The sequence below is a fragment of the Sylvia atricapilla genome, chromosome Z, assembly GCF_009819655.1.
Source record: "Sylvia atricapilla isolate bSylAtr1 chromosome Z, bSylAtr1.pri, whole genome shotgun sequence".
Lineage (NCBI taxonomy): Eukaryota > Metazoa > Chordata > Aves > Passeriformes > Sylviidae > Sylvia > Sylvia atricapilla.
Genome location: NC_089174.1, coordinates 42040610 through 42056326, shown reverse-complemented (window position 1 = coordinate 42056326; position 15717 = coordinate 42040610). Strand labels below are relative to the sequence as shown.

At 39.1% G+C, this 15717-nt stretch overlaps 1 protein-coding gene across 2 annotated transcripts in view; it reads left to right on the top strand.

The window, feature by feature from the left end:
• Positions 1–15717, top strand: part of SLC44A1 (solute carrier family 44 member 1) — a 63727-nt gene that overhangs the window by 20183 nt on the left and 27827 nt on the right. For both annotated transcript variants that reach the window (XM_066339749.1, XM_066339748.1), the window contains exon 4: positions 4915–5051. In XM_066339749.1, the coding sequence (XP_066195846.1) occupies positions 4915–5051 (137 nt within the window). The remainder of the gene's footprint in view (positions 1–4914; positions 5052–15717) is intronic.

The following is a 15717-nucleotide window of genomic DNA, read 5'->3' as shown; positions in this document are numbered from 1 at the left end:
AACCCAGGGATGGTTTGCAGCATGTACACAGAGAATTTGGTTGAGTCAAACTGTATGTCCTACTGTTGAAGAAATTTTTGACACTAGACTCTCATCTCCATCAGATGGCATTGATCAATTATGCTATCTGGTAGCTCAATCTACATGCCTTGAAAAAAGAACCTGAACAAAGAAACACTTGGGGAATTATTTCCCTTGCAATCTAAATTCCCTCTCTCTTACATGATAGCCTGGACCAACAGCACTGTTAGGGCCTGGAGTGGTCTTGCTTTCCATTGGTTTACTGTTGTGTTACCAAGTTGTTGCCATGTGGTCATCTTCATATCCTTGTGGGCAGATTTTTGTGGGGGTTTAGTTTGGTTGCAATATGGTCATTACAGCTCCTGTAACATGCCATATGGGCTGTACACTCTAGATGTTAATTTTTAGGTAATATTTAAGAAGCTAACCATGTCTAGGTGTTACTAATGTTCAGATTAGTAGCTCTTGGTTTCACCTTATTGCTCTACAACTACCTGAAAGAATGGGGGAATCAATCTCTTCTCCCAGGTAACAAGTGACAGGATGAGAGGAAATGGTCTCACACTGTGAAAGGGGAGGTTTAGATTGGACATTATGACAATTTCTTTTTTTGCCAAAAAGATTATCAAGCCCAGGGAAGTTGTGGAGTCACCATTTCTGGAGGTATTTAAAGGATGTGTAGATTTGGCACGTAGGGACATGGTTTAGTGGTGGACTTGGCAGTGCATTTAAAGTTAGAGTAGATGATGTGAAGTGTCTTTCAACAAAAATGATTCTGTCATTCTACTTCTGCCTTCTTTTAGTTTAAAGCCATTCTCCCTTGTCCTTTTACTGTTTGCCTGTGTGAGAAATCACTTTGTCTTTTACAGAAGCCCCCTATAAGTACTGGAAAGGTGCCAAAGTGTGTTTCTACAGCCTTCTCCAGGATGAACAACCTCAACACTCTTAGCAGATCTTCATATGCTCCAGCCCTCTCATTTTCATGGGTTTCCTCTGCAGTTGTTGTAATGGGTTCATGTTTTTCCTGTATTGGGCATTGCAGAGCTGGGAGCAGTATACCAGCTGGGGGGATCCCCCTGAGGGCAGAGTAAAACTTGCCTTGCTAGTCATGCTTTTTTTTATGAAGCCCCAGATACAGTTGGCTTTCTGGGCTGCAGGTGTACATTGCTGGGTCATGTCCAATTTTTCATGCACCTGTACCTCCCAGTCCTTATCTACAGGGCTGATACTTCATAAAGATGCATAAATGTGTGTATGTTGTAAGTCTACTATATTGATTTTAAAATAGCAAACATATTTTCATTTGCAGTGTTAAAGCATCTCTAACAATATGATCACTTTGTTTACATCAGTCTTTGTATTGCTGATATAAGTTATTTTCTTATGAGAAAATTCGTCTATTGCTGATTGTAAATCACTGAAATTGTAGCACAAAGCATGTAATGACATTCTTCTAGAGAGAAACAATACCTGTCTTGTGGTGACACAGCATGAAATTTTCTGTAGTAAAATCACTTATTTTCTACACCTAAGCTTTCTAAACAAACAAAAAAAAATCAATTTTTCTTCTGTGATACTGTTCCTAGAATTTTGGTTCTTGTTTTAGCTGCAATGAAGTAAAAATAATCTTACTTATCTTACTTGTGTCTTCTTCTCTATGGCCACAGATTGAAGCCATAGGTTTGATAGCCTGGAGTTTTCTGTGCAGCTCCCTTACTGCTGTCAGAACTGTCTCTGTACCGTGTAAATGGTGCAGTGTTTGAATTACATGTGTTGTGTGAGGCTATGCCCACACTTCTGTCGAAATTGCATATGATGCTGTAATTGCATTGTATTTCTAAACTTCCAGGTTTGAGTTAGAATTGTAGCATTTATTTTACAAAATATTCAGGCAGTTGAAATGATGGCTTGACCCTTGAATTGAAATCACTGTATAAGCTGGATGAGTTCCAGCTTGCTAATGGTGACATTCCTGATTTGGTTTCCTTAGGCAAATTCAGAGGACTGTCCTGTCCAGAGCTGGAGTCCAGTCCTACAGAACCCAGGGTCTCTGTGTAGGCTGTGGGATGTGGATGAACAGTAACATATGGGGCACTGACATAGCTGGTTACACAGACTGGCAGTGACAAGGTCCTGCCTTCAGTAGTGGTACTCACAAGCACAGCCAGCCATGTCCCCTCCTCCTCACGGGCTGACAGTGGCAGAAGGTCACTAGTGTAAGCACACACATGATGCATTCCAGGTTCACAAGCTCACATACGTTTGCAGAGGCTCCAAGTACCAGCGCCGCACCTTATCCACCTTATAGGTTCCCCCTGCTCAGCAGCTGATCCAGTTTGGCACTAAGTGTCAAACACACACACTCATTCCACAAGCACCCCAGACCCACAGTTTGCTCCAAATAACACCACAGACACTCTGCCCACCTGACACTTCTCACGTGGAGCTCCCTACTCATGATATGGCTTGGAGTTTGCTAGTTAAACCAGGACTCAGTGATCCTTGTGGGTCTTTTCCAACTCGAGATTTTCTGTGGTTCTATGATTTGCATAGATCTGTTCTATGGTTCAGGAGAAGGTACAGGTGCTCATTCCCATCAACTGCCAGCACCACAAGGGCTGTGACCACCTACACTTAGTCTATCACTTCTGTAGCTGCTTTTTTTGTGGGCACACATTGTTCCCACCCCAACAGCTCATTGCCAAGTCCCCTCCCTGTCACTGGCACTGAGACCCCACTTGCTTCGGTAGCTGACAGTATAGTCCTGTGGTACCCGAACCCCTGGTATGGTTCCAGTTGCTGGCACCAAATCCCTCATGCCCCTGTCAGTCTTCCCAGTAGCTGGCAGTTAATGCCTACAGCACTTGCAGCATCCATGCACATGGGATAGAAACTAGGATTATGCAGAGAGAGTTACAAGCTTTAGTAATAAGACAAGGTAGAATGCAGTGATCAGGTGCTGAGGTCATCAGATAATGTACTGACCAATATCAGCTGGCATGTAACTGTTCCCTTTTACACCCCTGTCTGCTAACCCTGTTGCATGCACCTTGCCTCAGATGGTGGCAGGGGTCCACTGATGCCTCCTACGTTCTGCACTTATGAGTTTGCATCCCTGTCAGACACAAAGTCCCTGTCTGCAGTTTCTTGATAGCCCATTAGTTACTGTAATTGACTAGGTTTGTTTCTGATTATTGTTTTTATTACCATTAAGTGGACAAGTTTTATGTCTGAGTGTTTCCCTGCTCTTCCATCTCTCAATTTGTCAAGGTCCTTAACCAGATAGTCATACTGAAAGATCACCATTTTCACAGTCCACATATCCTTACCAATTAGTGAGACTTACCAAGTTTGTTCCCATCCTAGCCTCTCTTGCTGTATCAGTCAGGTTTGACTCTGTAGGTTCTGCTTTGTACCTCCTTTGACCATATACCCTCAAAGAAGTAGATACTCTCCTGCCAGGTACCATTATTGTATGGGATAACAACTGGAGGAGCTTCAATTAAAACAGCTATTGTATGTCTTGGTACCAACTCAGGAGTATTTCCTTTGAAATAAGGGAAAACTATGGCTTATTGCTTGCATGCAGTTACTTTTACTGTGTCTGCATGACAGAATTTTCATGTTTACACTTGTTTCTCGGACTCCAGTGGTTTGTCTATGAAGACCTGAGATGTGTAGTGTGTAATAAATACAAAAGAAATAGAGGTAGATGATTTCACAGAGATAGATGATTTCACAGAGATATTGACAAAGAAAGAAATATTTTAAGAATGCAAGTATTCTATTACCATGTTACAGTTGATGTAGACAACACAAGTTCTGATGGATTTTTAAGGAAGACTGTACTATTTAGTGCACGGTCATTCTTGTACACTGACACTGAGTAACAGAACAATAGACAGCAATTAGCATATAGACTTAAGGTGTTCAGGGAGGACCTAAATGGTTTTTAGGAGTGAAAGGAATTTTTACTGGTTACAGAATGAATTCCCATCATGAGGACTGCAAAAATAGAAATGGCATTTTATATGGCAGATTTCTGGTGTTTTCATATGATGATGCTGGGTAATGAAGAAAATATTTCAATGCATAGTATGTCACCAAAATTGTAGAGTTTTAAGAATTTTTCAACTTTCAAAGGGAAAAGCATCTCTATTATACTATTAGTGGAAATTCTGTAGGGTTAGTGTTTGTCATAAAGTGTCATATAGTCAGTAGATATTAGTTAAAAATCTATGATTTGTACTTCATTCGTTGGATTTTTAGATCACATTCATTGTGAAAGGTTAGCAAGTACAATCTCCTCAAGATATTGCCCTTAAACATTAGATAATTGTACCTGAAGGAATTTAATTTCTAATTAAATACTAAAGTAATTGGTTCAGTCATGGCATAGAAAATCAATCTGTACTAAAAAGATTTTCCTAATTACTGGTACTATGCATATTCATTAATATAGTTGTGGACTTTTTCTTTTTGCAGAATAAGAGTGACTTTATTTGCTTTCTTGGGTCTTTTTGGGAAAAAAAATGGAATTCCCCAAGTCAGGTTTAAGGTCGGAGTAAAGGTTTGAATGTTTGGACTCTTATCTGTGAAGAGGCATGGTAGGACTGCTGGTTATTATGAGTAACACCATATGAATGGACTTGAATTAGGTAGACTTAAACATCCCCTCTGTGTGATCCGAAAGTATATAAATACCTATACATTTGTTGTGCATGTGCTGAGTACATAAATTCTTTTGATCCCCGCAGTTACAATAATATCAAATTTCCTATATTTCTGGACAGACTGAATCACTCAGTCTTGACTGAATTCCATAGTTTGAAATTTTGTTCCGTGTAATTGTTAATTAAAATAGAAGTGATTTACCTTTTTATTCTTCCATAGGTATGTATTCTTCTTGGATCCATGCAACATTGATCTAGTACATCAGAAGATTAAGTCTATTGCCTTGTGTGTGTCAGCTTGCCCAAGGAAAGAACTGAAAACTCTGGCTGATATACAGAATTTTGCAGAAACTAATGGTATGAAAAAAATAGGTTTGTTTTTGTTCATTTTTGTAGGATCTGAAAAAACCTCATGCATTTGCTGGGCTAAAAATGAAATATGTATTAAAAATTATGAATTGAAATCATATGCTCTTTCCATTAAGCCAAAACATCGCTGTGTCTTACAGTATAATAGTATTCCACTTGTCTTGGGCAGTTTGGAAAGCTTGTTTTTAAAACAGGAGTACAAAATATAACAAGCATATGAAGGAATGTCTGACTATATGATATGTTTTCAGCTCCTAAGAAAATATTCTGACATTGATGATTAACAGTAGTGCTGTTGAAAAGGTCTTACGTACAGAGAATTAGTGAGAGCTGTGCTGCTGTTTAATGGCACTTGTGGCACTAAGTAGGGTTCTGTGTGTGAAAATGCTCTTGTGCTACAGTGCAGTTCTTTTTTGGTTTTGTTCAGTGCTACAAGGCAGTTCTTTTTTGATTTTGTTTTGTTTTCTTATAATTTTCTTTAAAAAAGAAGTGTAAAGGAAGCTAATTGCATTTACAAAGGAAATATTTTATCTTGTCATCCTTAAGAGTAGTACTTTTTCTCTGTAGTAGTAATATTGACATTACTAGCTTAGTTCCTATTTTAGCAGTCAGTGGAATAAAATGCGTAAGAAGTAACCAACCTTTGGACATACAATATAAAATAAAGATATTAAATTAATTTGAGAATATTTCAGCACTTTTAGTTATTCAAGTGGGAACATTTTCTTAATGTGTGGGCACAGTCCTAAAGTTATCTTTTAAAATGATGCAGTAATACTTCTTTGCAAGCTACTTCACTAAACATGATTCAGTCTGAATGACCCAGTTCAAAGCAGAGGAACTGATTACTTTTCATAACAGAAGCTGAAATGTTTTCTTCCGTACTAGCACAGGTTATGTACTCTCCTTTGAAAGCAGGGCAAGTTGAAATGGCACTGGGGCACTGTTAGTGCCCTTGGTTTCCCACTGCACCATACCTGCATGCCTATGTGTCTGATACCTGATTTAGGAAGATGAACAGCTTTCATGGAGCTGCACAAACAGCTTCCTCGTGCGATCTGTGCACCATTGTCTATGACAAGTGAAAATAGTCAATATCTACGGTTGCATTCTTTACTCCTTCTCTGAGCATGCTGTGTTTTTCTTAACTAATGCAGGCCAGTTCTTTGTTAGTATGAAGTGAAGGTCATTTTTGGTGGAGTTTAAGTACCTCTTGAAGCAATGGAATTCAGCCATGTCTTTCTTTATGCCCAACACTGTTTCTATAAGTCACATCTCTTATTAATTGTGCCTAACATATGTTCGGTATAACTATATTTTAAAGTACAACGACTCTCCCCAAAACATGCTATGCTATGTCTTGTCCTCATGCTTCTTTGTTCTAATTCTATTTTCCTTAGAGCTTCAGATTTCAAAACCTTAAGATAGCATTTTTAAGTTAATATGATAGGCAATTTTTTTAGTTTCCAGAAGCTTGGTCAAAACTATGAAATTTGGTGCTGCAGCAGACCGTAATCACTAATGAGTTCAGTTCCTAATTTTCATTATATATTTGGCTTATCAGAGACAGATATTACACTAAACTGAGCTTTCCTTTTATGGATGAAGTCTTTGCATGACTGAAATCACACCATTCAGAGAAATATTGTCACCTTCATGGTTGTATTTCTGCTTAAATTTTCACCAACCTCTGCAAGTTCCAAAAAATGGTGTTTTGCAGCAAATAAACAGCTTAATTGTTGATTATCTTAACAGTTGCATGTATATAGTAAAAGTTCAAGTGTGATTCAGCCTTTTAGGAGAGCAAGAACAGTGAATTAGTACCAAAACTATAATGCTCAGTGAGCAGAATAATTTTTCTGAGATCCACTTTATAACCATGGTAGTGTATTTAAATTAATACTACGATTAGGTTTGGCAGTCTGTTTTAAGTGACTATTGACTCTACTGTAAAAACAGTAATAGTAATAATTAAGTCTGAGGATCTTGAATATGACTGCAACGAGCTTAATTTCAGTTTCTGTGTTTGTGATGATATATAGTTAGAAAATAGAGTTCAGTTGTCAAGTTCTGAGAAAGGAGGGCATGTTGTGTTTGGTTTTGTGATAATCAGTACTGAATTTTCTCAGACTCACAACTTCTAACATTTGAAAAGAAAACCATCTCGTAATTTTAAATTTACAGGTAAAGAATGCAGTCAATTATTAATTTTGCTCTGTTGCGCGTTTCTGAAAGCTTTAGCCCTTCCTTCATCCTGAAAATAGCAATTGTCTGGAGACAGGCTGTGTAGGTTGTTGCATGTTCTTTTGTAGATCTGGCCTTTTTCACCTGTATCATATGCTATCCCTGAAATCATCTTACTTCTCCATGCGCCTTGAAAGTCTTAAAAGAATTACTGCTTAAGAACGATTTCTCAACCCTAAGTAATCACCTGTTGTGCCTCAGTTGCCCATGAGGAGGTGGTGTGGTAAATTCAAAATGTGTTTTTTAATCTAAACATCTTTATCAAGGGCTGTGACATGTAAAACATACTGAAACATCTTTGTATTGACTAATGATTTATCAATACCACATATGAATTTGCAGCTAGCTTAGCATTTGCGGTATTTTTACTAAAGTGAAGCATGCACTTGATTGCCTCAACACAAAAGGACACAACTGCTAATGCCAAAGATGCAGAATGCCAAGACGGCAGAGCTCACGTTTGCTGCGCAGTTCTGCAAGCGAGGTTATAAATAAGCATTTAGGGCACTGAAAATGCTTGCTTGAGGCAAGAAGACCATTTCATAATAAAGCAGCCTTTTAACTTTCTAAATCCGTAATGATGCTTTTGCTCTTCTGCTGTAATTTGGGAAAGGAGCTGATTTTGTGAATAACACAGCACCATTTCAGGGCAGTAACTTCACTCCCACCCCCACCTCACTTGCCCTTTGACAGTCAGGTCCTGCATTTGCAGTACCTGCCCATCAAGGAAGAGAATAAGCCCATCCCTTGCAAAGCCAAGCTGATTCTAAGAAAACAGGAAAGCATGTACCTTTAATCTCTTCACAGTAATTGGCACCCAGAAAACTGGAACCAGCTGGAACCTTTTACAGGGGGAGGAAAAAGAGAAAGAGAAAGCTGGGCACTTGACCACTCTGATCTTTGACCTGTACAGATGTGCAAGCTGAAATACAGAAATATTCTGGGGCAGCTCCTGGAAGTGATGCAGGAAGGTGCAGTGTTACCTGAGAAATGTTGCAATGCTATTCTCAAACAGCCATGCTAGTACTTGAGTTTGTAGAGCTGTCAGTTGGACACAACTGAAAGTGTTATATGTTGTGAGCTGACTGCTCTCCCCAGGATTTTGTCACCCAGCAGAGCACCTCAGGCACAAAGTACTTGTGATTCAATGTTTTTGTTGGTCTTGGCCCTTAAAGTTATATATTTTGAGTAGTGTCACTGAAAGCAGTTTTTTCCAGAAACCAAATTGATGCTTCAAAACTTAATGTCCGTGAAATACTGCAGTGATATTTTCAAAGACTTGCTAAAGCATGTTGAAATATCCTTGAAGGTATAATTTATCTATGACTGTGCCAAATGAATAATGAAAAGTCATTATTAAAGAGAAACACTAGACATGTGGCTATAATTTCTGTTGTGTTTAATTCAGTGATAACTATAGTGTCTACTTAGTGTGGGAACTACCATTCCTATTTATTGTTTAAGTAACTGGATGCATATTTAAGAACCTAAAATGAAATTCTAATTTTGCAGCATCTTGACAGGCATCTCTGTTATCAGAGTTCTATAGCTAGACCAGGCTAGTAGTGGTCTGGGTGGACATAGAACCAGAGGGAGTGCTTCATTAAGTTTGCTATGGAGACTGACTTGGAAGAGATCAATAAAGGAAATCAATCTGCTAAGTCAGAGCAGGTGATATCTCTGAGCTATTAGAAGGGACCGCAGGGGAAACAAAAAGGATTTTTCTTGTGTCTGAAGGTAATGACATCTTCATGTGTAGTAAAGTACATATTTGCAATTCCTGTTGACACTTGCTTTAGAAATATCTGCTACGTGGGTCACTGTGAGCTGCTGACATTTTTTATCTCCTCTTGTCCCCCCTGCCTTTGTTTTCAATGAAAGTAAGCTGTTCAAAATGTAATCCTTTGCTCATGATTTTTTTTCTTGAAGTATGATGTACTGTGTTAGTTACAGATGCCTTATACATAAAGCAATTCTGCACCCACACATCTTTGGAAACCTGGGTATGTTAATTTTGAGTGTCATTTTTTTAACTGATTAGAGTAAAAGTACATTATGAGCAGTGTTGAGATACAGAGTCATCTACTAGTACTCTATATTGTTACCAGAACGGTCCTTCAGATTTGTGTTGTATTGGAAATGTATCTTCTAGTTAGAATGAAATTGTTTCCTCAACAGAAAGTGACAGCATGTGGAGTCCTTCAATAATGCTGTGTTGTGTTATTGATTATGCTAATAAACCATTTAGAAAGGGGAAGAAATAGTGAGGTTATAAATCTTGTTGTGAGTGCTGAATTATTTAGAATTATATGGAAAAAAAGCCCTGCCATCAATTGCAGTGGAATAAAATGTCAAATCAAAAGGAATGCCCCTAGAAGGAAGAGGTGGGAACCTACTGTTATGCATATAGTGTTTTCATTTTAAATGGTTATAGATACTTGGGGAAGAGATTGTGAAACTCCTGAGAATCACAAGAGGTTTATGTTGGAGGCACAGCATTGTCTGAAAGTGTAATATTCGTATACTGTGAAGGGGGACTGCATAGCAGGAGTGTAAACTCCTTCTGTGTTGGCGTCATAAAGGCTGTGTTCTGGTCCTTTCTTTACAATTTATTTTTTTTAAACTTGTACACAAACATGTATATTCTCAGCATGTATTCACATACTGTATATATATATATATATACACATACTGAGAATAATAAAAGGACAGGTGATTTCCTCTGTCTGTAAAAGAGAAAACTATCAGGAAGAATAGATCATTAAAGGCGGGAATATCTTAGAGAAGGTTGAAAAATTATTATTCCTTCATCTCATAATCTGAGTAATGTAAAACTAGAAATCAAAAATGAAATCACTAAGTATAAAAAAGAATTTTCTGCACATGAGTTTTGGTTAATTTACAAAACTTATTGCCATGAGGATATTTTAAAAACAAAAAAGATAAACTCATAGAATAATTCTCTTAGAATAGAAAGTCCAAACTCTGCTTGGATATTTAATTAGCAGTGAAGAGCATCCTTAAGTTCTAAGTTGTGCAGAGCTAAAGACAGTAGGAGAAACATCTGCTACTTGACTAGATGGATTCTAATTTGATTCCAGAGAAGCAGTTTTATTTAGCGCTGGAAGAAATACAAATGGAGGAATAGGTAAATTAATATTTTTAAACTCTCTGTATTGTTAATAAGAATAGGAAAAAATGAAGAGTATTGTCTTGGTTTTTAAATTACAACTCAAAATACATAAATGTATATATATATACATACATACATAAATTCTGAATCTTGGATTTTCTTTCTTCCATACTCTTAGTTGTAACAGCATGTTGTTATATCTATCACAGTATTTCTCTTTGCTTTTCTTCAATTCTGGAGATTTTTGAAGATCAAACTAGTGGGATTTTGTGATGGATCTTTCTTGGAATATTCTTGCAGACCTTGGAGAATGCTTACTTTCACTCCAGTCCTATATATATTTATAAAAGCACCTGGAATTTCTCCTGCCCTTTGATGTTCATTGTTTTAAAGAAGTGACGGTATGTCTATCTACAACAACTGGAAGAAAAGATACATATAAACCTTACTTTTCTTCCTTCAAAACACACGCTGTGCTTCTGGAAGGCGGCAGTGGGTAGATGAAGAGAATGAAGCTTTTCTTTTCTGAGAACAATTGTGTTAGATTAATCTGAGAAGTCCTGGCTGCGGAGCAATCTGTCCTATGTCTTTTTGCTCACCTCAAGGCATCACTGTTTTGCTAGGACCCAGAAATCAGATTTCAGTGTCAAGGTTTAGCTCTGTCCTTATTTAGTCTTCTAGTGCTATTCCTGCTCAATTTGCAAAAGGCATAGCTGCAATGTTTAGTTATGTTTGTGCAATCCTCTGGTGCTTCCACTTTATCTGATACTTCAGACCACATTAAAATCTCTGGCTAACAGATGGAGTTCTTGTTTTCTCATTCATTTCCAGCTCTGATGCTAATACATGCATAACTAAAGGCTACTTCATTCCTAAATGAAGCATCAAATGTGTCTGCTCTTGAAATGTTTCTGTTGTTCTAAAATAGGTAAATAGGAAATTTATACAATCATCAATTTTTTGCTTAGTGCTTGTGTTCTGAGTAGAATTACTTCCTATAGTTGTAGATACGCTATAATGTAGATACGCAGAGAAGAGATCAGTGCCTGCTCCTCCTTCTTCCCTCACAGGGAAGTTGCAGAGTGTGGTAAGTCTGCCCTCAATCTCCTCCAGGCTGAACCAACCAGCAGACCTCAGCCACTTCTCACACAGCTTCTCCTCAAGTCCTTTCATCATCTTAGTTGCCCTCCTTTAGCCACCCATCAAGAGCCTAATATATTTTTTATGTTGTGGCACCCAGAACTCTGCCCGCATCACTCAAGGTGAGGCTGCCCCAGTGCAGAGAAGAGTGGGACAATCCCCTCTTGCCTGGCTGTTCATTCTGTGCTTGATGCCCCCCAGGAGACAGGTGGGCCTCCTCTCCGCTTGAGCACTGCTGGCTTGTGTTCAACTTGCCCTTGACAGTGATTCTGAGGTCACTTTCTCCAGCAGTGTTCTCCTGGGTCCTATTCCCCAGTCTTTCCATACATCCAGGGTTTCCCTGTCCCAGGTAATACAGTATACAGTACTTGTCTTTAACTTTGTACAGTTGGTATTTACCCAGCCTTGTCATTTGATGACTCTTCTACAAGGCCTCTGCCTTTGAGGGAGTGAATGGCTCCTCCCAATTTTGTATCAGCAACAAACTTACCTTGGACCTTTGAGTCTTGTGTCCAAGTTGTTTTTAAAGATGTTGAAGAGTGCAGGGCTAAGGATGGAGCCCTGTGGAACCTCACTAGTGACAGATCACCAGTCTGATGTCACCCCATTCACTAGAGCCCTTTGTGCTTCACCTGTGAGCCAGCTGCTCACCCACCACATGGTGTATTTATCCAACCAGCTGCTGGACATTTTGTCCAGACAGGTTCTGTGACAGACAATATTGAAAGCTGTACTGAAATCCACAAAGATCACATCAGCTGTAATCCCTTGATCAGCCAGGTAGGTTACCCTGTCCTAGAAAGTTGTCATGGTGGACATACCAGACTTTCCTCTCATGAAGCTGTGCTGGCTGTGATGATAGCTGCAATGTCATTCAGGTTTATCAACTCAGATGTTTTTAAGAACTCCCAGAGTAATCTCCGTAGTTTTACCAGGCATGGAAGTGAGACTGACAGGCCTGTAGTTTCCAGGCTCATCCTTCTTGCTCTTCTCAATCATTGAGACCGTAGCCAACTTCCAGTCAGCTGGGAACTTCCCAGATACCCAAGATGGTTCAAAAAGAATTGAGAGAGACTTGCAATAACATCGCCCAGCTCTTTGAGTATTCTTGAATGAATCCCATTATGAAGGCACGTAGATACATGAGGATCCAGCTGGAGCAGCAGATCCCATACAAATACGGGGTCAGCTGGGAGTTTATCATTCTCTCAGCCGTGGTCTTCCAGCTCTGGGCACTGGGACCTTCTAAGCCCATCATCAGTGTGAAAGGCACAGGCAAGAAAAGAAATCAATAAGCATGTCACATGTATTGCAAAGAAATCATTAAACATGTCACATGTATCATGCCACATAAATGTTCAATACATGCACAATGTCAGACTCAATGGAAGTTCATATAAATTACTTTATCAAAAGTTTGTAGTCTCTCAGTTTGTGCTGTGCCACATGTGTGTGAGAAGGGCTGTGTTGAACTGCTTGGAGCTCTTTGTAACTTAACGAACTCCTAAACTTCTAAGATGACTGTGCTGCTCCTGGTACTGAAGCTGTCCCTGTTGTCCCTGCATAGTTTTGTAATTTTCTGCTTAAATCCTTTACTCTGAATGAATCCATGTTTCTAGATGTCAAAGTCCTTGTTTTAGTTGCTGTTAATAAGTGTTGATAGATGGGTAGACACTGCTGAGCTTCCAGACTGGAATCCAAAACTCCTGGTATGCTTCCCACTACTATAAGGGAATTTAAATGTCGCTGTGGACTGCTCCTCTTATTGGATGGCTTAGGGAATCTCAAGCTGTAAACTCTTGATAGTAATGCTGCTTTGGGGTTTGTTTGTTGATTTACAGCAAAGCAAATACAGGAAGGAAAGCTGTACTGGAGCTCTGGTCTCTAAAAGTATTTTTACCTAACCAGCTTTGTTAGTTTGGACCTTCCTGTTTACTGCACTGCTGTGGAAAGCAGGGCATTATGTCTTCTGTGCGCTGTCTTCTGAGCATGCAAGACCTTCAATAATTTGCCTTCTCATTTAGTAATAATTTTTGAAGTAAAAATTCTGGCTTTCTGCAGCATCTTTATATATAAACCTGGGCTAGATATGACTATTTTCTGTGAGTGCTAGAGATAATGGCTGTTTAGCTCCTTACTAATCCAAGTCTCAGCAAAACAGAAAGGAGACTTAGAAAAGAAGGAAGTTCCTACAGCTAGGTTGGAAGTTTGTCTTTTGAGGTACTTTGGTCCAGTTATGGTTCCAGTATATTCTAACAGCTGGAGCAAGTCTATTCATTGAAAAGAAGCTATAGAACAGAAACTATGGTATGTCTCCATGATACCACTTTGTGTGTAAAACCACCAAATACAGAATTGTGGGACCAAAGTGTGCGCACAGGTCAGGCACACTAGTGTGTGCTTACCAATAGCCCAAACACCGATGCTCGGCATAGTTTAGAAATATTTTTCTTCATGTTATGGCACGTTGGGATCTGAAAGCCAATACTTGTAGGACAGTTTGATGTCATTTGCCTAAGGGTTTCTCCAGAAGTAATATGTGCATTGCTGTAGGAAGCAAAGAGTGTATTGTTTCAGTGGTCGTTTAGTTTGTTCTCTGTATCCTACTCATACTGGTTTTGAAAACATTTATGAGTGATAATAATTCATGGATAAAACTAATTATCTCAGGAACGTAGATGACTCAAATGTTTCCTTCAAATTTTTCAGGCTGTACCAACTTGAACAGCAACAAAAATTTGGCTGTGCTAGTCTCTACTAATCCAGAGTAATTGATATATGAACGTTATATATGAACGTTTGGCAGTGCAGTTCATTCTCTCTTACCTTAGTACAAGGAAAACTTCTATTAAGTGATGCACGCGGACTCTTTTATTAAGAAATCAGTTTTAAGTTTAATGTAAAGTGACATTGTTCAAGCACAATTTGAGTTCCAAAGCTCTCCTACACAGGATTAGAAAAGTCAGAGGGTTTTCAAAATATAAATAAATATTTATGGGAATAGTTTGAGTTTCTGCCTAATTATTTGGGACCAAAGGATATCTAATCTCATGGACATTATTTCAGCTATGGGACTGATAGTTTCTTTAAATACAGGGTAGTTAATATCCTTTATTTGACAAGCTCCATGAAAAAAATTTTATGAGTGGCTGTGACTAAAGAAGTGTACCGTGATGTAGGCATCTGAAGGGAAAAGATCCAGAGCAGCCCAAAAGCAGTTACCAGGCAAAACATGGTAGTGGCAGCCTGAGTTGTCAGCATGACAGAAGGGAATATACTATTGGCTTCCTGAGGGATCTGTCAAGGTATCTCCAGTTTTCTCTCCTGCCCGGAGTGTATTGGGTTACCCTACAGGTCTTACTTGAATGGCTTGTGACCTGTGTGCATATCAAGATCTGGCATTTGATTTTGCTATATTTACATTTATGATCCAAACAGGTCTTCAGATTCACATTTCTACATAGAGTTTCTTTTCCTCTCCATAGTAAATCCTACCCTTTTTCTCTCCTGCCTGAACTGCTAGAAGTCAAAGGGGAACATGGGCAAACAGAGACCAGCCCTGTCCCTTATCTTTGCATAAGATACTTAAACTGTAGTTCACTCTGGTCACTTGGCAGAATGGCCAAGCTGGCCCCAAACACTGCATATGATGAATCTATATACACTTGTCCACATAACACATAGCCCACTTCTTCCTATAGAGCTCCTTGTTCTCACCATAGAATCATAACCAGAGAGTCATTTGGGCTGGAAAACACCCTTAAGATCAAGTCCACCACTGAACTGTTTACCTAAGCTCCATGTCTCAACATCTTTTAAGTACCTCCAGGGATGGGAGCTCAACTGCTTCCTGGGCAGCTGTTCCAGTGCTTGACAACCCTTTAGGTGAAAAAATTACTCTTTATAACCCATCTAAACTTTGCCTGGCACATGTTTTCATGCCGTTTTCTTTTGCCGCCCTGTGTCTTGTTACTTGGGAAAAGAGGCAAATCTTCACCTGACCTACAGCCTCCTTTCAGGCAGTTGTAGAGAGTGGTAATGTCACTCCTGAGCCTCTTTTTCTCCAGGCTAAACAACCCCAGCTCCCTGAGCCACTCCTCATAGGACTTGCGCTCCAGACCCTTCACCATCTCCTCT